Raw genomic sequence first — 19,941 nt, 5'->3', positions numbered from 1 at the left:
TCTTTGCCACTGACCCTGGCATTGGAGTTAGTTTCTCAGTCACCCCTGTGGTGAGCAGACGCTTTGCAGGAGTTTTGCTGCCCTCCTTTTTAGTGAACATTGATGCAAAGAATCTGTTTTCTGCAGTCTTTCCTACCTTGTGTCCAAACTATGTTTGAAGTCTGACAGGCTCCATGCTTCAAGTACGCTTGAAAATACGTTCTTAGGTCTGACATTTCAGCATTTTTCTTCCTTAAAATATCTTTGTGGTTTTACCTTTAACTTATCAGAGTTAACAGAGTTAACTTGTCTTTTCTGTTTTGCTGCTTGGATGCAACTTGGAATGAAGCAATCTCTGTGCACAGGCTTCTATGTAGGAACTATAAAAATCATCTTTTCAGATCTTGATTTTGCTCTGATTTTGCCTGATGGGAACTGTGTGAGACCATCAAGAAGATACCAGAAAATTTTCTTTTTCCTTTTTCACAGTTTCTTCTGGTTCTCATCCATAATTGTAGTGGTGAAATGCCTTAATATTAATATTAATATTACATTGTGCTACACTGAGCAATCCTAGCTCTATTTTAAAAAAATAATAGTATATCAATTAAATCCAGCACAGTAATGCATTTTCCTTTTACCTTTCACATCTCTATTCCAATATACGTGGATTATTTTGCAGCAATGCTGTGGAAGGCATCAAGTCTACTGTAGTACCAGAAGATCACTTTGCTGTCTTGTTAGTCACACACACAGCAAACTCCCATGTCTCTCTCCTGCACTCACTATTCTCTGCAGACACTCAGGCATGCACATTTTTCCACTTTCCAAGCTCTTTCTCAAATTGCATTTCTACCGTTTCCCCCTCTCTCAGGAGAAGGTGAAAAAGAGAAAAGAAAATAGCTAGAGCACCTGCTGAGGAGGGGTGCAAAGGCCCTTTCTTGCTTTGCACCATATCCTATGGCCCCTCTTTTCCCATTCTTTTGGGCAGGAGGCAAGAGCATCTCTGCAGGAACAAAGCACTTGGCATTTCCAGGGATAAGAAGCCACAGCTGCTTAAATAGCTGGTTGACCACAAGAAAAAAGGAGTTTGTCACTCTGAACCTTCATGGGTGGTTGGTTCAAAAGTGGTATAGAACACATTATTGTGATTCGTCCAAAGAGAAATGCCATGTTTCCTGCTGAGACATCCAAGCTTGCACCTCAAATGCAGTGGAGGGAGTCCAAGATTAGCAATACCCCCTAGCTTTGCTCAGGCTGTGTGTTACACCTGGGATTTCCAGGCAGCACAGATTCTCTGCTGGGGGGAAACTTGCACAGCAGATATCCAGCCTGTGCCTAACTCCAGGCAACAATATTAGGGCTTGACAGTGCTTGGAAATTCACCAAAACAGAAATTCTGGAGTTACTGTTTTGATCTCCAAATGCAATTTTTCAACCTTTTGGAACAATTAACAATAACAATAACAACAAATAATGTGTAAAAACGATTTCAGTTATACAACTAGAATGCCCATATAAAATGAATTAAGCATAATTAGTCTCTTTCCTGAGGTTTAATTATATAATACATTAATAAATTGACAGATAGCAATGCCCTCCATACAAATCATTTGAGGCTGCTTTTATCATTAGATTTAATATAGAATGAAAATGTGCATACAAATTCATTTAATTTCATGCAACTGGGAACTGTACACCTGCTTAGTCACTGTTCCTTATGCACTGATGGAGGCAAACATGCACAAGGCTATCATCCATGTTTCAAAAGCACACTCAAGCAAGGAAAACCCCTCCACTACATTAAAGCTGTGTGTTTCCTTCTGGTTTCCCCTGCTTCTGAAACTCTGTATTTATGGTGGCTTTTTTTAACAAGACCAGTAATAATTACTATAAAATATGGCCAGAACAAAGGCTCTGCATGTAAACTCACATGTATTAGAGGCACTTTATTTTTACAATTTTCTTTCTAATTAACCTATCAATAGTGATGTCACTTAAACATTCCTTAGGAGTATTTTCTTCTCATTATTGCCAGAAAACATGCTGCCCAATTTTATAGCTCAGTTATTCTTACACATGGATGGAGTGTCTGAATTAACTCGAACTGAAACAGATTTTTTTAAGAAACATTTCCCATACACACAAACTACTTTCATAATTACATTTAAATCATTAATATTCAAATTTCCAAACATTAAGAGGGTGAAGCATTCACTGTTTACTTTGTGCTTGCACAGTGTAAGAATATGATAGAGAAGCCTTCTCTTTACCAATGGCATTGGGTCAGGAGGAGAACCAGTGGGTTTGCTAGGCCAAAACAGCACAGAAACTCAGCAAGGATCACATTCTTTAGGAAGAAAGAAATACAGTGAGAAATCAGTGTGTGCAAAATTTCCAGATTCACAGCTGCAAAAAGCATGTTTCTTCAGAATAAAAACAAACAGAGCTCAGGCAGCACCATGCAAACCTCCCAGCCTGTCTTGCCAATGCACTTCAGCCTTAAGCTGGGAAGAAAATTTGCAGGATGTGGAGATTGATCATTTCTGCTTTGCAGTCTTTGCTGAAGACTGCCAGGAAGGTTACAAATCAGAGCTGATGCCAGTTTGTGGGAGTGTCCTGCCTGTTGGGAGCAGAAAGGGCTCCCTCCATCTGTTTCACATGATTGGCCACCAAACAGCTGCCAGACTTGACAAGGGCTCATCACAGCTCTGCTCATGGATCCCGTGCTTCAACACCTTCAAATTAAAGCTTATTCCAGAGAGCTGAAGGCACTCTGTGACTTTGTGAGATTAAAATACTGCATCTCAATGACCGTGCTCTCAAACCCTTTCCCTGCTGTTGAAGGGTTTAAATCTTGGTGATTAGCACACACGTGTCCTCTCAGGCTGCTATGCAAAAACATGGATGGCATGGGAGCTGAAGGTGTCAGCATAGGGATGACTAACTTTCCAGATTTGAGGAGTTGTTTTTTCTTTTAATTTTGTAACAAAAATTACATCATAAAATGTAATCTGACCAAGGACCTAAATGCCGTGCAAAACAATAATGTTGCTATGTTGAAGTCTATCTTTTAAAATATGCTGGTTTATCTGAAGAGCTTTGTATCTCCACAGAAGGCAGCTTGTTGAAATGCCTGTTAAAATAATGGTCTGATATTCAAATGTGTCACTTTCTACAAAAGGAGATAATTCCACAGGGTCATACCCAATAAAAGATTTGGACATTCAAAATTTGATGCTGCAACACCTGTTAGGTGGCTGGAGTCTCACTTGCTGAAGAGTGGAGATTAAATGTGCCAGAATTATATCCAAACAAAGAAAGAAAAGGTAACATAAATATATTTAAAGAAACATGAAGAACTGGGGAAAAAAGTCTATTACTTGCTGAGAATGTGAAAAACACTGTTTTCTTTTTATGCCTCCATTTACATGTTCAGAAGAAACATAAACTTAAAAAAAAGAGAAATTAGTATAAATCAGAATAGGGAGAAAACTCTTTAAAGCACACTTAGATTCAAGTTTTTAGAACTTGCTGATGTTTGTGTATGCTCAGTGACTAAGGGTAGGCAATTTATAGACTATTAGTAATTATTTCCAAGAATTCATGGAGGATAAGAAATTTAGAAGTAGACTAGAGAAAGTGAAACATATTCACTATTTTTAAAGTCAAATAATAGAGCAAAGTTCCTTTAACTTTCATTCTCAGAAATAATCTATGACAACTTATCAAAAAGTTGAGAAAGTCCAGCAATGTGTGAATCATGGGAAGCAAATCTTGTGACACCAGTCTAATTTTCCTTTCTTATGTCTGATTTTCATTCTTATTTCTTTGTGAAAAGGAGGGAGGAGAATGTACAATCTCCTTTTCACTTTTCAACACCACCTTCTACAAAATTCACAGAAAAATGATGAGGGAAAAGGTTCTAGGTGGGATCCCTGTTAAGGGATCACTGAAAATAATTCCTCTCAAAGGCTGCTCTGAATGGTTTACTCCTGAATAGTAATTAAAAGTGTGAAATTATAGGTGTGGTTCTGAGGGGTCTAGGATGAAACCAACTTGGTTTAATATATCATTAATAATTGGAGACCTGTTGATAAATAATAAAATGAAATTTGCTGCTGCCAAGATGTCACTATTCATAGAGAGATTAAAAGGACTTTGAGGAACTGACATTTCAAAATGAAAAATTCCTACTAAAACAGTCAATCTGTTAGAATTCATTGAGGTGCCCTTTGCTCAGTTTAGTGCAGGGAAATCAGATGCACAATGTAAAACAGAACTGCCTCAACAGGGCTGCTGGCAATAGTCTCAGAATCCAAACTGACTGTGAGTTGATGTGTTACAAAAAGGCAAAGGACTCATATTGAGAATGTTATTTTAGTAAGTGTTTCTCTCACGTGGAAAGAATGTTCTCATTTTGATCTGTTCTGCCTAGCCCTCACCTTCCTAATAGCTCTGGTTTGGACACTCAGGACTGACTTGTAAGGATTCAGAAAAGAAGTATAGAGAAATACCATGTGTTGCATAAACTGCAGGAATCAACTTCTGATCCTAAAAAGAGCAATGAGGATACCCTATAACAGACACTGTTGCTTTTGGACCTGGTTTTGTGCTTGCTGTTACCTCTGGCCTTATCACGGTGCAGCTTCAATATGTGGGTATATCTAAGTTCAGAGGATTTAAAAAAGACATAGACTCACAAATCTAAAACTTGAATACACAGTAGAAAATATGAGAAAGCAAGCACATTTGAATGCCTGGATGGAGAAGAAGCATGCAGAAGGGTTTGGGTTCCTCCCATACCAGCCATAAGAGAATCTACATCATGAAGGGAAAGGAAGTTATAAGTGTTCAAGTGCTGAAAACAAAACAAAACAAAAAAACAACAAACAAACAAAAACAGAACAAAAACCCAACCAAACAAAAAAACATACACACACCAAAAAAAACAAGAATAGGAATTTGCACCTCACTGACACACGGGGAACCACCCCTCAGTCAAGGTTTTCTCTTTGTATGAATTCAGCAGATATGAGTCTAATTGAAGCTTTTCTTGGGATAAGAGTGATGGCAACTTTTCTCTTCCTTGTTGTTTTTCTTATCTAATCAGAGCTGGGCTTGTGCTGCAAAGGCAGGATAATTCAGCTGTGCATCAGTCAGCCACAAGACACAAAAGCGTGGAACGCTGTTAACCCACTGTACCTGCAACTGTTCATTATACCTCTGCTCTCACTTTCTGATGTAAATTTCAAAGCACCTATTTTTGCAAACTTGTTTTTCTCCCCTCCTTCAGTCACATAACCAAGATGCTGGCCTTTTTTTAAGTTTTCCCAAGTTATTTGCACATAGTATTTTATAATAAAGGAAATACCAAATCAGCTACAATATTTTATAATAAAAGGAAATATCAAATCAGCTACATGCTGTCTACAGAGAAAAAAATATTCTAATTCACTGAAATATAGAAAAGGTTACATTAATGCAAGATAGTTCCTGCATAGTGACCAATGAAAACAAAAGAAAGGCAAACAGCAAGGGGAAAATGTGACATTAACTTAACCTTTTTACATATTAAACTGTATTTAAATCTTTCTGTCTTCCTCCTCTGGAGTGCAAAGAATTTTATTTGAAGGACTGTACATTCTCTGAACAGCTTTCAGTACTCATTTTAAAAGCTATTTATCAAGGCATGTTAGAAACACCTCTTTCATTTGGTCTAATCAGGTACTTATCTCAAAACATGCTACCAAGAATATTTTAAACACCCTCTGCAAAATGTGGTCTATTCAGGCAATGTGACACAAAAAAAAAAAAAAAAAAAAAAAAAAAAAAAAAAAAAAAAAAAAGCACTGTCTTTGAGCCTTTGGAAAATCTGAGTTTATGTTTACAAGGTTTCTACTGAGTTTGTTACCTGACATTTAGAAACAAGTTTTCCCAGACTGGTTGAATTCTGACTGTCTTTGGCCTGATTAGTATCCTTGTGGGGATCCCACAATTGCATCTTCTGCCAGTGCTACAGGAGGGGTAACAGATTTTCTATTTTTGCTCTGAGTTTGTGCACCAGCTGCATTCTACCAAACACTCCAGTAGTCAGAGTGATACAGAGACCTGAGGGAGATCCTGCTATGATCCAGGGAGCACCTTTGCTGTGTGTCACTGTTGCCTGGAGGTCATCAGAAGTATTTCAAATTGTGCACTGCATGGGACAACCAAATGCATTCTTCCTAACAGAGAAAATCGGATAAAATAAGGCCTTTCTGCACAAAAAAAAAAAAAAAAAAAAAAAACCAAACCTGATTTTTTTCCCCTCACTGGTCATTCTGCAGGATTAACAAAGTAATAGCAAGGCTAAGATGTTTTATTTGTATCAATGGCTTTTTCTAAGTGAAGTAACAGCATAGATTGTGCACATGATTGTGGGAGACTTCTGAAAATAGGTTACAAGGTCCTATTGACAAATTCCTACTGAGAAACACTGCCATGGTGCTTTTAGTAGTATTCTTTCTATATCTGAACAAATGTAGAGACTAAATAACTTCTTGACATCTCTTTCAGTTTCCTTCGAAGCCTGGAGTTTTGTTGACATTTTGTATTGTGCACATTTATTTGGTAGATACTATATTTCAAACTCAGGAAGGACGGCCTCTGAAGGATTACACTTGGAGCTGACAGAAGTAGAATAGTGGCAAAGAAAACATACAAAACAGAAAACATTTCAATGTGCAAGGCCAGCTAAGAGCTGGTTTTATTAAGACAGTCTTGTAACAGGAAGAGAAGTGCCTGTCATCTTGAAGTCTGTGTAATCTCCTTAAAACCCTCTCTAGGATGTGTAGGCAGTTTAGAGTAGTGGAAACACACTGTGGGGACACTGGAGGTGGATGCTGAGGCAGGTATGGCCCTGCTGAGCAGCTGTGTTTCTCTGGCACTGATAAATGAGTTTGCTAAATCCACTCAGCTGAGACCCTTATGCACCCCCTCTTGGCTGCCCACCACCAGGAGCCACACCTGTACAAGCTCTGGGAGATCATCCCTCCTTCTGGGCTTCAGTGGAGCTGTGAAGCTTCTGCAAAACATGAACTCCAAGGCTGTGGTGCTGCTAACACAGGGCTCATGTGTCACCTCACCATGTTGATTGTAAAGCTCTCCCACAAAATGAGTGGGCAGCTGTGGGGGCACTGCACAAGCTGTACAGCTGCTGCTCCCTGCATGTGATGTCTGCTGTGCCCACCAGGCACTGCAGAAAGCAACTGCTCACCTGCTTGGGGAGAAGGTTTCTAGTGTCAAAAGCCAGGCAAAACCAAAATGTTCAGGCTGGAGGAAAGGTTGTGAGGGAAACTGTGGTGGATGGGGGGTGCAGGCATCAGTGCTGCATTTTACTGCTGTAGAAGTAGAGGGGAAAAGTAACAATGAAGCTAACTCAGAGGAGCTGGCCCAGAGGTAAGTGGCAGAAATCCATAATCAGGACCCTGGAGTTGGCCGCTCTAACTAGACAGCTCAGCCACAGGCTGTGCTTACTCCCAGCAAAATACATCTGTGGTTAAATACTTCAAAACGTGCTCTTTGAACTCCAGCAAACCTGCATGTCCTATGGCATAGCAGTTACCTTTCTTTGTTTAATAGCAAGCTTCCTAACAACTTTGGTGCAAAACTTCACTACCAAGATTTGGATATTCAAATGATGGAAGTTTGTATTTGTACTTTGAACCTCTCTTTTCTCTATGAAAACAGCAAGTTAAGTGCAACAAAGTTCTTCTCAGGCTCACACAACAGTGCAAGTTAAGGCAAATATAATGTTCCAGTGATTCCAACATATCAAGCAGTTCAACAAAACCCTCTTACATGTAAAAGATGTGAGGGAAGTTACAAAGGCATTACACTGATTTCAGCAGAAGACAAGCAGCATTTGATATACCATATTCAGAAGCCACTTTGGAGGTTATTTGATCTGCCAGTAATATCCCTCAGACAGACAGGAACAAATTTACCTTGATGTGTCTGTCTGTCATTCAAGTAACCTGTGATCCACTGAATATGTCTCTTTCTGAAACGCTCATTTTACTGCAATTCTGTCTGACTCAATATTCTTCTTACCTGACAGGTAGGAGATCAAATAATTGAAATCAATGGAGAAAGCACAAGGGACATGACACATGCCAGAGCAATAGAGCTAATCAAGTCTGGTGGCAGGAGAGTGCGGCTGTTGTTGAAGCGTGGAACAGGCCAGGTCCCAGAATATGGTGGGTTTCTATCTTTACGTTTTTCTATGTGCATGAACCAATATAAATTAATTATATTGCTTTTGAGTTAAGTAGCAATTGAAGATATTATACATTGTAATTTCCTGGGTCACATTAAGTATGGGCTTAAGTGCTTACCCGAGTAGAGGTGGACTTTTATCACATGTTTAAGTGTTTTCTTGGCCAAGACTGTCCATGTGTGTGCATCACTGTCGCCTGCTGCCCTCCTGACACAGGCAGTGGCTTATAAGATGTGCAGTGGAGGAAGCACTTTGAACCTTTTAGGGGACATCTCTGAGTGTGCTAGGAGTTGCTGATTTGTCCATAAACTCTCCTTTTCTTCCTTTATTGGTACTTCTCTGCACATTTTGAATCACAGCAGATGATTTTGTGTCATGCAATTGGGGGGCTCAAGTTGAAACTCAAAGTATTAACAACAACTTACTTCTTTCTTTGACAATTTTATCCATTATATTATCTCTGACAATATACATGGATGATCAAGTAGAAGCCAATTCTGAATTAAAAAGAGGGCTTTGCTCATTGTGGTCAGAAAGCAGGATCCACTCTTGTCATGTTTTGCTTCAGAGGGACTTCTGGAACTTTTCTGAGTATTTCAAAAAGTGCGAGTCACTTAGACAATATAGAAACCTTTTTTTCAGAACTGCAATGACAATAAGTAAAAATAAATTATCCAAAGGTAATTTCAAAGACAAAAAGCTCTTTTTAAAAACTAAAATCAGAGCTTACTCCATAGTATGGTGTGACAAGGTCAGATATTTACGTAAGTTCTATGATGTGCACCTCTGGGCCTTAAATCTCTAGGGGAAAGGGTTATTTTTTTAATGAATACTCCTTAAGTTCTTTATACTATGGGGTCCAAAACTCTATTAAACTTCTCTAATGTTACTTTTGAAGTTCCAGCATCCTTTTCCATTAGAATCAGAAATTACAGTAGCATATGAAAATTCAAAGTAATACTTAGGCTTAACTGTGGGTTTAGGTCAGTCTTTGTTGCCAACATAAGTTCATTATCTCTCTTAAAGTCAGCTCCACTGAAAGTCAGTGCCTTTCTGGCTGTCAGTACACACAGTAATTGCAGCATTTTCTTCCCCAAACTAGAGCTAATTCTGTGACTGAGTCAATACTCAGGACAGTGTATGTTGCATTTTTTCAGCTTTCAAGAGCTTCTGAATCAGGGCAGAAAGGATAGGCCATAGCCCACTCATCTGGTGATAAAGTTAGTGAGTTATCCTTTTGGTGAGTTGAATCAAAGCTAAAATGGCTTTCAGGGGTTCTGATGAAATGGTACTAAGACATTTGATATCAACTTTAACCAGATTATAATCATTTCAGAGAGACCTCCAACAGAAATTCAGATCACCTCCAAAACTGTTTTGTCGGGGAAAGGTGCATCATTTTTAATGAAAGAACAAACAAATGTCCAGGACCCACAGAGTGATAGTAATCCATCTCAAATAGCAAAACCATTTACCAGCAGTTCTCCAGTTCCTCAGAAAACAATTAAATCTGAGATAGATCCCGGAGGCTGCTATGAACAAAGAATCAATTGCAGTGCAGACCCATTCCAAATCTGACTTTCTTAAGATCCCATTTCTGAATGGCATGGAAAAATCCAAAATTAATATCCATTATTTATATAGTCTTATAAATCTGTACCTCATTCCAGAATCATTAGAAAGTGTATATAGATGTAAAAAAAATCTCAGTGTAAATAGCATTGCTTTGGGAAAACAGAACTTCCAAAAGATGTAGACGTGCACAAGCCTTCCCTTCCACAGAAGTTCACAAGTAGGAAATGCATATAGAAATCCAGACACAGTTTTTAGTGCTAACAGAAAGGGACAAGGTGACTTCACAGAATTGTTTGAAACCAAGCTCACCATTTGGAAAGGAATACTTAGCATTAGTTGAGTCAAAATGCAGATTACTGAGAAAGAAAAGCTTCTACAAAGAAGTGCTGTTTAATCAGACCATTTTCCTTGCTGCATCTCCAGCTCCATATGGGAGAACTCACTAGCTCTGCTTGAAAATGCTGTTGTCCGTTGTTCTACTGCACTGAAAAATCAGCAAGGGTGTTCAGAAGTTACTTCACAGGGTACACAAAACCTACAGAAAGTGTCACAGCAAAGGATAACATCCACATGTCTGCAGTTCTTACTATGTGCATTAATGTGGCAGAGAAAAGTAAGTGCTGTATCCAGTCTGCAGGCAGAATGGGAGCAATATAAGAAGATACCTGTTAAAATTAACTGAGATGTTGAAGTCCTCCCTAGGTCATTTCCCAAAGCTCTGAGAAATACTCTAAGAACAAAGTGCACCTAAAAGCCAACAGCATCCTGCTTTAAGTTAAGAACAGAAATTAACAAACAGAAACTATTAAAACTGGAGGCCACATCTCAAGAAGGCCACATCTCAAGGGTAAGTCATTATGCTCCAAAGAACATCTGTCAGAGACCCCCAGAAAGAACATCCTTTCCAGATAATGGAAAACTGAATGCAGAGAATATTGTGACAGTGAGCTTGAGGGTAAAGTGGTCCTGAGAACACCAGGTAGACTAGTCAAAATTTAGTAGCTGTCTCTTCTTCCCACCAAAATATCACATCTGAAATGTAACAGGACTAATTGGAGCTCTTTTTACTGAAATAATCAGCATCTTTTTTAGTCTTTGGTTTTTTAGCAAGTAGACATCAGAAGTATTTCTTATCCTCATTAGGATCCAGCTCTGGAGACCATCAGTGGGAAATAAGACTTAGTTGAGTATAAAAATGCAAAGCTGGAGGACTGAGCTAGTACCAGGACTGTGATGGTGGTGTACAGCAGAAGCCTAGGGAGAAATATAACAACAGTGCAAGTGTACCAGGGTCCTCTCCTGGATACTCTTTCTCAGCCTCTGACAAGCAAAACGATCAGGGACTTCCCAAGTCAGTTGTAGTAACACTGTGTTTAAAGACTTTTCAACAACAGCAGCATTTAGATTCACAGCATTAAAAGGAAGAAAGCTTGCCTAGAGCTACCTCAGCCAACCAGCCTAAACCATCACATTGTCATTTTTCAGTCTTCAGCTTCTTGATTTTCCTTGTTCAGTACAATCGGTGCTTTTTGAAGTCCAAGGCAATGTCTCTGTTAGTACAATATATGGTGGTATATATGTAAGTACAAGAAATGTCAGTGTTTGAATAATGATGTGGTTGACATCGATAAAAGCAGTGTTGAAAATCATGAATGGTAAGAAAGTGATCTATGAAAGAATGTGTATTGAAAAGAAGAAAGCACACAGAGAAGAAACAAAGAGCAAATCTCCTGAATGAGTTATGTCAGTTTATACTGCCTGGAAATCTGTCCCTACAAGTACATCTTGGAAAATTCTGGCTGAGCTGAAGCACTATTCAAATCTAGGGTAAGAAGTAAAGTGTGCTGCAGGTGCATAATTTACCTACACTCCAACTGCTGATTTTGCTTGAAAACAAATGCCAAAGATCCCAGAGCACTTCAGAGGCAAAAATCCTCTTGTAGCATGTACGGTATCATCAGAATGTAAGGGAAGGAGCACAGATATGACTAATGCTGCAAAACAATAGCTGATTTCACAGCAGGGTGCAACAAAAGAAGCTTAGAAAACAGCTGTTTTATCACCCACATCTCAGAACATATTTGCTGAGGATAAGAATAGCCAGAGGAACTGTGCTTCCAGTGAAGGTGAATTATTGCAGCTCACCCAAAGTCGAAGAACATCAGCATCATGTTTCAGAGGAAATAGTCTGCCAGCTGTGTTCTCCAGAGAACCAAGGCATAGCAAGAAATCATATTACTGTGCAAGAAAGACTAGTACTGCAGGGAATCCTGATCCCAAAATGTACTTAATGCCAGAGAAATCTGGCTGAAGAGAGTGTGAGGCTTCATACATGTCCCAGGACACAAAACCCACAGTCATCACTGCAGAACTCAACCCTTCTCAGGCAGGTATTAGAAAGAGTTTGAGTAAAACACCACACTAAGACTTTCCTCACAATGGCTGCATAATTCCCTGTGTATGCATCTACCTAGGAGGTTACTGACTTTCAGCAGGAGCTACTGAGTGTGCAACCCTGCTAAAAATCTGTCCACACTGTGGGAGCCTAATTACAGATGCTCTTTTATTTCATGCTTTAGCCATAGCTGTAAAAACACCATGAGAAGGACATGTACTTTGCGTAGCCAAACACTGGATCAAAGTGTCATCCCTAAAAGCAAAATGTGGCAAAACTGTTCACAAAATCACAAAACAGTAAAATTAAAGAGGAATTAAAACTAACTAACATATCAGTCTGTATCTAGCAACGAGTTCTGAAAGAGACAAGTCAAAGTCACCTCTAATGACTGATCAGCCCCAGAAAACTACAGTTTTTTCTGAGAACAACTACTGTTTTCTCTAAGTATCTTTGGAGGAAGGTACCTAGGAAAGTCTGGGATGCTTCATTCTCAGTCCCAGCAGTCCTGGTGGTTGGCTTCTGGCTTACTTCTGGCCGTTCCTGACTGGAGCTTTGATTACTCACTGCTGCATTAAAATATGGAAGTTCCTAGAAATATCTGAAAGCAACAAGTCTTACAATCAAATGACTGCAAACGGGGTGTAAAGGTGAAGGCTGAGTCATGGTTAGCACTTGTAGGTGGACTCCATCCCTCCAGCAAGGCATAACCCCCTGCCCCAGATGCTTTCTGTCTGGCACTGTGGAGGGAGTAAAAACACTGAATTTCACCTCATCTAGAAGAAACTAATTCATCTCCCTTCCTACTTTCAGGACTAAAAAATAATCTGTCAGGTTTGATAACAGGTTTCTATCAAGTTTCACTTAGTTTTAAGTTGCTTAAGTGCTCTTGCAGGAAGTTGTAAGTTTTAGAGACTCCAGACTATTCACACTGAGATTTTGGAAAATGTTTCCATTGCCCTGTGTTGAAGTCTGGATCTAGCCCTGAGCTTGTTGGGTGTGTTGGTTTAAATGTAAACTGGAAGGAGAAAACTAACCCAACACAAAAGAGATCACAAGTCAGAGCCACAATTTAATAACAATATCACAACAAATGCAATGGCACAAAGAGAAATTAGTCTCAATCCACAAAACCCAGACGTACAATCCAGAACCCTGGAACACTAACACAATGGTGCTTGTTAGCACCTGTGCTGAGACCCACATGGTTCCCCCAAGTCCAAAGCAAAAGAAAGCAAAAAACCCCTCTGTCGCCAATGACGGTCGCAGTCTGGTAGTCACAGTCCGGTCGAGAGTGGTAGACTCCTCCTGTCGAGGTTCTGACCCTTCTCCAGATCCAACAAGTGGTTCCCCAAAGTCTTCAAATCCACAGATTATGTATCCTTAGGTGCAGGTGGGGAGAACCCAGTACCTCCCCCAGGGCGGGGAGTTACACAATAGGTGATCTGACTCTGCAAGTCATGGGGTATTTTGGAATTGTTTATGGTCCATTAGCAGACATGCCCCCTTAGGCTGGGTGTGGAGGTGCCAACGACTCCCTGAAGGGGAGTTATCACAGCTCTTATCTCACAGGTGTCTTTCACACCCAGCTCACACCCTGAGGAGTTGAGTGTGCCCTGGACAGCTGCTGCAAATGGTCCATTGTTAACAGTTCTTGGGAAATGAATAGAGGGTGTAGGATACATAGCTTTGGTTACCCCCCCACAGTGATAATCTGGTCCCACCTGCTGAACCAGGACACTAAGTCATGATGTGATGCTAAAACACACAGAGCCACAAGAACTGGAGTCTTTGAGGTTTGGTGAACAAGGAATCTGTGCTGTGGTGATGGTTGGTGCTTCATAGCTTTACACAACAGTGATTCCTTTCACCCCTCACTTTGTTTGGCTTCATTAAAAGGCATGTCCTGGGATTGCATTGGGTACTTTTGGAATCTCTGTTGCTTCACACGGTGTAAATTACGTACACAGCTCACCCCATGGGTTTGGGACATTCAGGTGATTATACAGATCTAGAGCTTGGATTCAGTTTTGGCTATTTAGGGGAGGAAGAATTCTGTACATGAGAACTAAAGTTTCAGTACACACAAATTACTGGTTAACAGATGAAAACTACAAGTTACTTAACAGTAAGTAATTTTGAAGGGCCTTGCAGGAACTCTTATCTCCTGTTTCAGCACTACCCCACCAACAAAACAAAAAAATGTCAGAGTTGATACCAATACAAGGATTTTTCATGTAAATAAATTGGCAGAGTAAACCCTTTGCTTTTGATTTGTTACGACTCCTTCAGGAAGCACCTCAAGATGTACTCCATATCCCTAGTCCAGGTGAATCTATGTCCTGAATATACATGTACAGTACTTTCAGTAATCCACTAATATTTAGATTTACAGCATGCTTATTTCTCTTAGCTATACAGAAATACTTATTTCCTGTTACATATAAGCTTTTTACTCAATTCTTCTAAACTTACTAAGAATTCTCTGCTCTAATAGTAAAATGTCTGTATGTCACTGGTTCTGTTAATTCTAATGATTGGTCCTAGGCTGTTCCTCCCCTTCCTTTAGGAATGGTACCTTCCAGTCTCTCCATGTGCATGAAAAGTGACAAGCATGGGTCCCCATATTTCTACTTATTGGGCCACCCTAAAGACACGGTTTGTAAACTCTGCATGTATATTATCTTTCTAATATGCTTTTGTTTCTCACAACTGTTAATAGAGTATTTTCCAACTTTTTCTTTCATGCTAGCTCACTTAGTAGTTTCTATAATATTCAACTTTTCTTTCATCGTTGATTAGCTTAGACATGAAAGCAGCTACAATGCATTCTACAAATGTCTTTTAATACCCTAAATAACAAGTTTGTCGTGTTACACTGCTGCTAGTGCAAAGCACATGGTCATATGTCTGTTATCTGTCCACTTTTTCTCGTGATAAAAATTTATCCTCTGAATATGACTTTTCAGGTAGAAAATCTTAGCCTTTTGAGAATCAAAACCATGTCCTTATGGCACTTGGCTTGCAAAAATGTTAGTAATGTGAAGGTGGAAGTTAGATGCTGATCTCAAACAATAGTTACACGCAGCCTCTTGAAGAAATAGCTAATGTAAAATTGAAGACTTTTTGGAACATGCTGTAATGCAATACTCATTTATTAAACCCCATGGTTATGCTGGTTATACATAAAGCACTTTCCTCTGGATTGCAAGCTATTTTCTCTAAAGAATCAGATCCAACCTCAAGGATTGTTCAGATACTTCTAAACCGTAATACAGAGTCACAGCCAAGATATGATACCTGGAAAGCAAAGGAAAAGGAACACTTATTTTTTCTATTTTCTTATCGATTGCTGTCATCACAGAAAACACAGCAGTGTTCAGGCGCATTCAGCTCTGTGTGCTGCTGACTTTGCACAATGTAGTATATTTGCTACAATTACAAAGGACAGTCTCACGTTTTGAAATAGACAGGCTGGAAATAGGGAGGTATACCCAAAGGTGTCCTTCCAGCCTTGGAGCTTCAAGCAGCTCCTCCAGTGTGATGCCCGCAGAATTCCTGCCCCCAGAACCCAGACCCTAAGCTGGGTTATCGGTCTTGTGCATGCAGATCCAGGGAATCTAGCAATTGCTTACATGTGTTTCCAGTTAAAGCCTATTTCCAATCTGTGCCTATAAATAAGAATTTTTTGAACATAGACATGTCCCTATACTTTGCTACTGCAGAGCTGGACACATCTAGGCCATCCAGAAATGTATCCATGTTGTTCACCATCAGAGACCTCCTGGCCACGAAGTTCTACATCTTGTAGAAATGTGAATGGCACTATTCCTTGTATTCTCACCTTACCTCTGCTTTGTTCTTCACTAAATGTAGCTCAGAGAGATCATAGGTTAGATATCCAGGCTGACTTTAGGGTCCTTTTGCAAGTCCCAATTGTCAGTTCAATGAACTGCAGTTCCAACACAAGTTGAATATATTTATAACCACAACTTTCAAGGCATCATCTTTATTTTTCCTCCTGTAGCATAACATACACAGGAAATAAGCCCTTTCCCTAAAATAAGTAGAAATATATATCTTCTGTAATTATAGCCAAAGTTAGTTTTGCACAGTCAGAGAGCTGTGAATGGTTCTTATTATTTATTTGGCAGAAAGTCTTACAACAGAAATTTTTAATCAGTAAAATGTATCCAGAAAATCAAGCACATTTTAGTTCTTGTCAACACCAAAAATTACTTGATTGATAAAAAAGCAATGTCATGTCAAATGAAAATATGTTTGCTATAAAATGTTTCCATTTCCTGTGTGTTTAATGAAAGGTTTCAGAGAAGGATTCTTCTAAAGAGCCTATTTTGATAGGGTTTATCCCAACCAAAAGTGTGTCTGTGCTACCATTCATTAGATCACTGAGCAAGGAGTCAAACTTCCTGATGCAGAACAGGTGTATTGACCACTCCACTATGCCTTAGAGAGGCCCTACCATAATGTCATGGTGCAGTCCATTACAAATCCACATTTCATCTGAAGGAATTGTTCCATTTTGTATAAATAATCACTTCTGGAAGATGATCAACAGGCTCACTGAATTAGATACAGCACACGAGAGATGCAGGTAGTTTGGAAGGTACATCCAGACCCAGTGATACATGCCTGTGCTTCCTTGCACCACGGGTTTGGTTGCCCTTACTAGTGACATTGCATTTGTATTGGAAAAAAAATAGGTTAAAAATTGGGATCTTATACTGTGATTTTATTTTTGCTGCAAACTGCATTTTTCTGTTTCTTTAACTCTATTAGAATGTCTGAAGCTTCTATGTTGGTCTAATAAATAGCTAAAGCATCTTGGCCTGTACTTTGAAGTCCGATACTCCTACCTGTTCAGCGTACTGATCAGATAACCCAATTCATCCTGTATTTAATGCTCATTTTATAAATCTTTATAGCTGAGGTTGGGTGTTCTTTGAAACTTGAACTACCCCATATATCATTCATCTGCTGTCAGTGTAAAAATCAATAGTCATTCTGGAAAAGTGCCCTTTCTGTCTGTGACCACCTTGGTGGAACTGCAAACATTCATTCATATTCCTGCTGCATTCCCTATACCACCTCCTTATTTCTAGCAATACCAACTTAATTTCAGGAACCTGTGGTGTGTAAAAAAAAAAAGGAAAAACAACCCTAACTAAATGAACCAATATACTGGTTAATAAATTGGTCTAAAACCTTCAGGCAATTTGAATATGGGCTCCCAAAGGTTCGGGAATGTTTTATTGCTATGGGTAAAAACTATTCAAGGGCAAAATTGAATATTAAAACCTGCTTAACAAACATGTCTTTAGTATTTAATAAATATGTAGCAGCTGGCAGGAAAGTAGAACATCCTTGTGTTAAATAACAGTGAATGTGTATGTGTATGTATTTGTGGGTGCAAATAGTTATTCCTGTCTTCTAGCAAATGTCTATTTTAAAAGATATGTAGAATTTTACACAGGTATCCCCTGATGTAGAAATAGAAAACACAGTTTGAAAGAAAGAGGGGCACGTGGGAAGACAATTTTAGTTTGGGGGCAATGGTTTTGAGCTTCCAGGAAGTCAGTACTTACTTTTTAAATGCAAAAATACTGAGTCCTTTCCCTAGTCCTAAACATTTCTTTGGCAATTACACTCCCAGTGGCTTTGGCCAGTCTGTCTGAATATTCTAAACCAGGCTTCCCCTATCTGTATAACAGGGATAGTAATATTTACTTACCTGTCTCAAGGGAGTGTCATGGGGATTAATTATTTAATGCTTGAGAAGCACTTTAAAGATTAAAATTCCTAGTCGACTACTCAGTATTATTAAAGGAGAACCTCACTAATCCTCATTCATTATAATCCACACCAAAACTGGCAGTGTCCCCCCCACATCTGAGGAAAGATTTAATAATAGAGCTGTTGAGTAAGTTCTCTTATTACTAAGGCTTAATTATTATAATATAATATTCTGGAGTAGATTTACTAATATGGTGTAAAGTGTAGATAATTACAGCTAAACTACAGTGAATAAAACAGATGAACAAATATTATCCCTGGTTTTGTTACCAGCCAAAGAAGGGGAAAGTCACACCCACGAATCTTTTTTTAACACTTCTTTTCATGGCTTCCTGTATTTGCATCCAATAGCTGACAATACAGAAGATAATACAGGAGCTGAAAGAATGCAGCCATCTCTCCCTCTCCACAGCATCAGTTTTTCCTTTATGTAATCCAGATATATAGGGAAAACAGAAATTCAGTGATACTTTCTGTGTCTTTGCAGTTTGCCATAGGATTAAGTCCAGTCTTCTGCTGTTGCAGTGTAATATCCCAGAAAATCCCCCTCCTGCCACTCATTTTGCAGTCCCTTGGATTTGCCACAGGCCCTCAGTTAACAGCGAGACTTCATCGCTGCAACTTGTTCTTAAACATGGTTTGCCTCCCTACATATCTGTGATGGTATCCTTGCCACAGAGAGCTGCATATTGAAGGGAACAGTATGAAGGCACAAACTGTTATTCCTGTGTCAGCTGATACAGCAATATTCCTGTTTCATCCAGTCAAGCTGATTCAGAAAAGCCTTACCTGATGCTATGATGCCCAAGACTAAACTAAATTAACAGGACCTCTCATGACTTCTTGTCATTAGCATCAGAAATGTGATGAGTCTAAGTGACCACATGTAGAGTGACACAAAACCCCCTGTTATTCCAACCATTAGCAAGGCAAAGGCAAACCTTGTCTGTAGAGGGATTTGCAGTTGGTCCTGCCTCTGCCCTTCTTGCTCCACCATCCTGGGGTGCAACTTCTGGCTGATGCTTTGTGGCCTAACTGCAGGGAAAGGTTAGCAAAGGTCATGACCTCCATCAGATTTCTTACAGCATCTTACTCCTAGCTTGGGAAAGAACCCTCAGAAAATGAAATGCATTTTTTTTAATTTGGCAGTATGAGCTAACTGTGGCTCTCCAACTGATGCTTAATGAACATGACCATACAGCGGGTTGGATTTTGTTGGCAACAGCAGCACATATGCAATCCAGAATTTTGAACATCTGGGTTTTCTAACACCATATACTTTGTGTTTACTCATTAGGAGCTGTATATTACAATGTGACATTCATTTATTCGTGCACTTCCATCTCATTTTTCAGTTCTCAGATAAATTTGTCTCATCATCTCAAATACATCAGATACCACAACAGCCCCAACAGCAAGTATGGTCCTGGGGTCAGCTCTGCACCTTCATTGCCTAAAGGCCCCCAGTTTGAGTTTGCTAAAGTGAGACTGAAATACTTCCACAGCTTCTACCCCAAGCAGAACAGGACTATTGAGTCATGAGCTTTGTGAATGAGTTTAAACCAAGTTTTTTGTTTAAGGTCCTGTGGAGCTCGTAAGTGAGAATCCCAGTCCCTGTCAGGAACAACTTTCTAGGGGCATTTCATATACAGTCAACATGCTCTGACTTCCTCACTTATTGAGTAAATTTTATGTATTATCTACCTATTTGTAATAATAACAGCTATTTATTGACCTGACAGACTATGATACCTACTGTTAACACCCATTTTAGCTGAGATAATTAATCATTTTAATATTTAAGTTTAATTATGTGTGTAATATCCAACTCTTAAATTATTCAGTCTCTGCAGAATGTTTTTCATTAATACCATACATCCTATTAACATATTTATGAACACCTTTTATGACTTAATAT

The 19,941-nt window shown here is 39.2% G+C and overlaps 1 protein-coding gene across 10 annotated transcripts in view; it reads left to right on the top strand.

The window, feature by feature from the left end:
- MAGI2 (membrane associated guanylate kinase, WW and PDZ domain containing 2) overlaps positions 1-19,941 on the top strand; it is a 729,608-nt gene that overhangs the window by 698,127 nt on the left and 11,540 nt on the right. For 7 of the 10 annotated variants that reach the window (XM_071552704.1, XM_071552708.1, XM_071552706.1 and 4 more), the window contains one exon: positions 8,081-8,219. In XM_071552704.1, coding sequence (XP_071408805.1) covers positions 8,081-8,219 — 139 coding nt within the window. Of the gene's footprint in view, positions 1-8,080; positions 8,220-14,756; positions 14,868-19,941 lie in introns of all 10 variants that reach the window. The other 3 variants (XM_071552714.1, XM_071552710.1, XM_071552713.1) reach the window with 2 other exon arrangements.

The sequence above is a fragment of the Pithys albifrons genome, chromosome 3, assembly GCF_047495875.1.
Source record: "Pithys albifrons albifrons isolate INPA30051 chromosome 3, PitAlb_v1, whole genome shotgun sequence".
Classification (NCBI taxonomy): Eukaryota; Metazoa; Chordata; class Aves; order Passeriformes; family Thamnophilidae; genus Pithys; species Pithys albifrons.
Note: the sequence above shows the minus strand (reverse complement) of the source record. Positions and strands in the feature narration are given on the sequence as shown.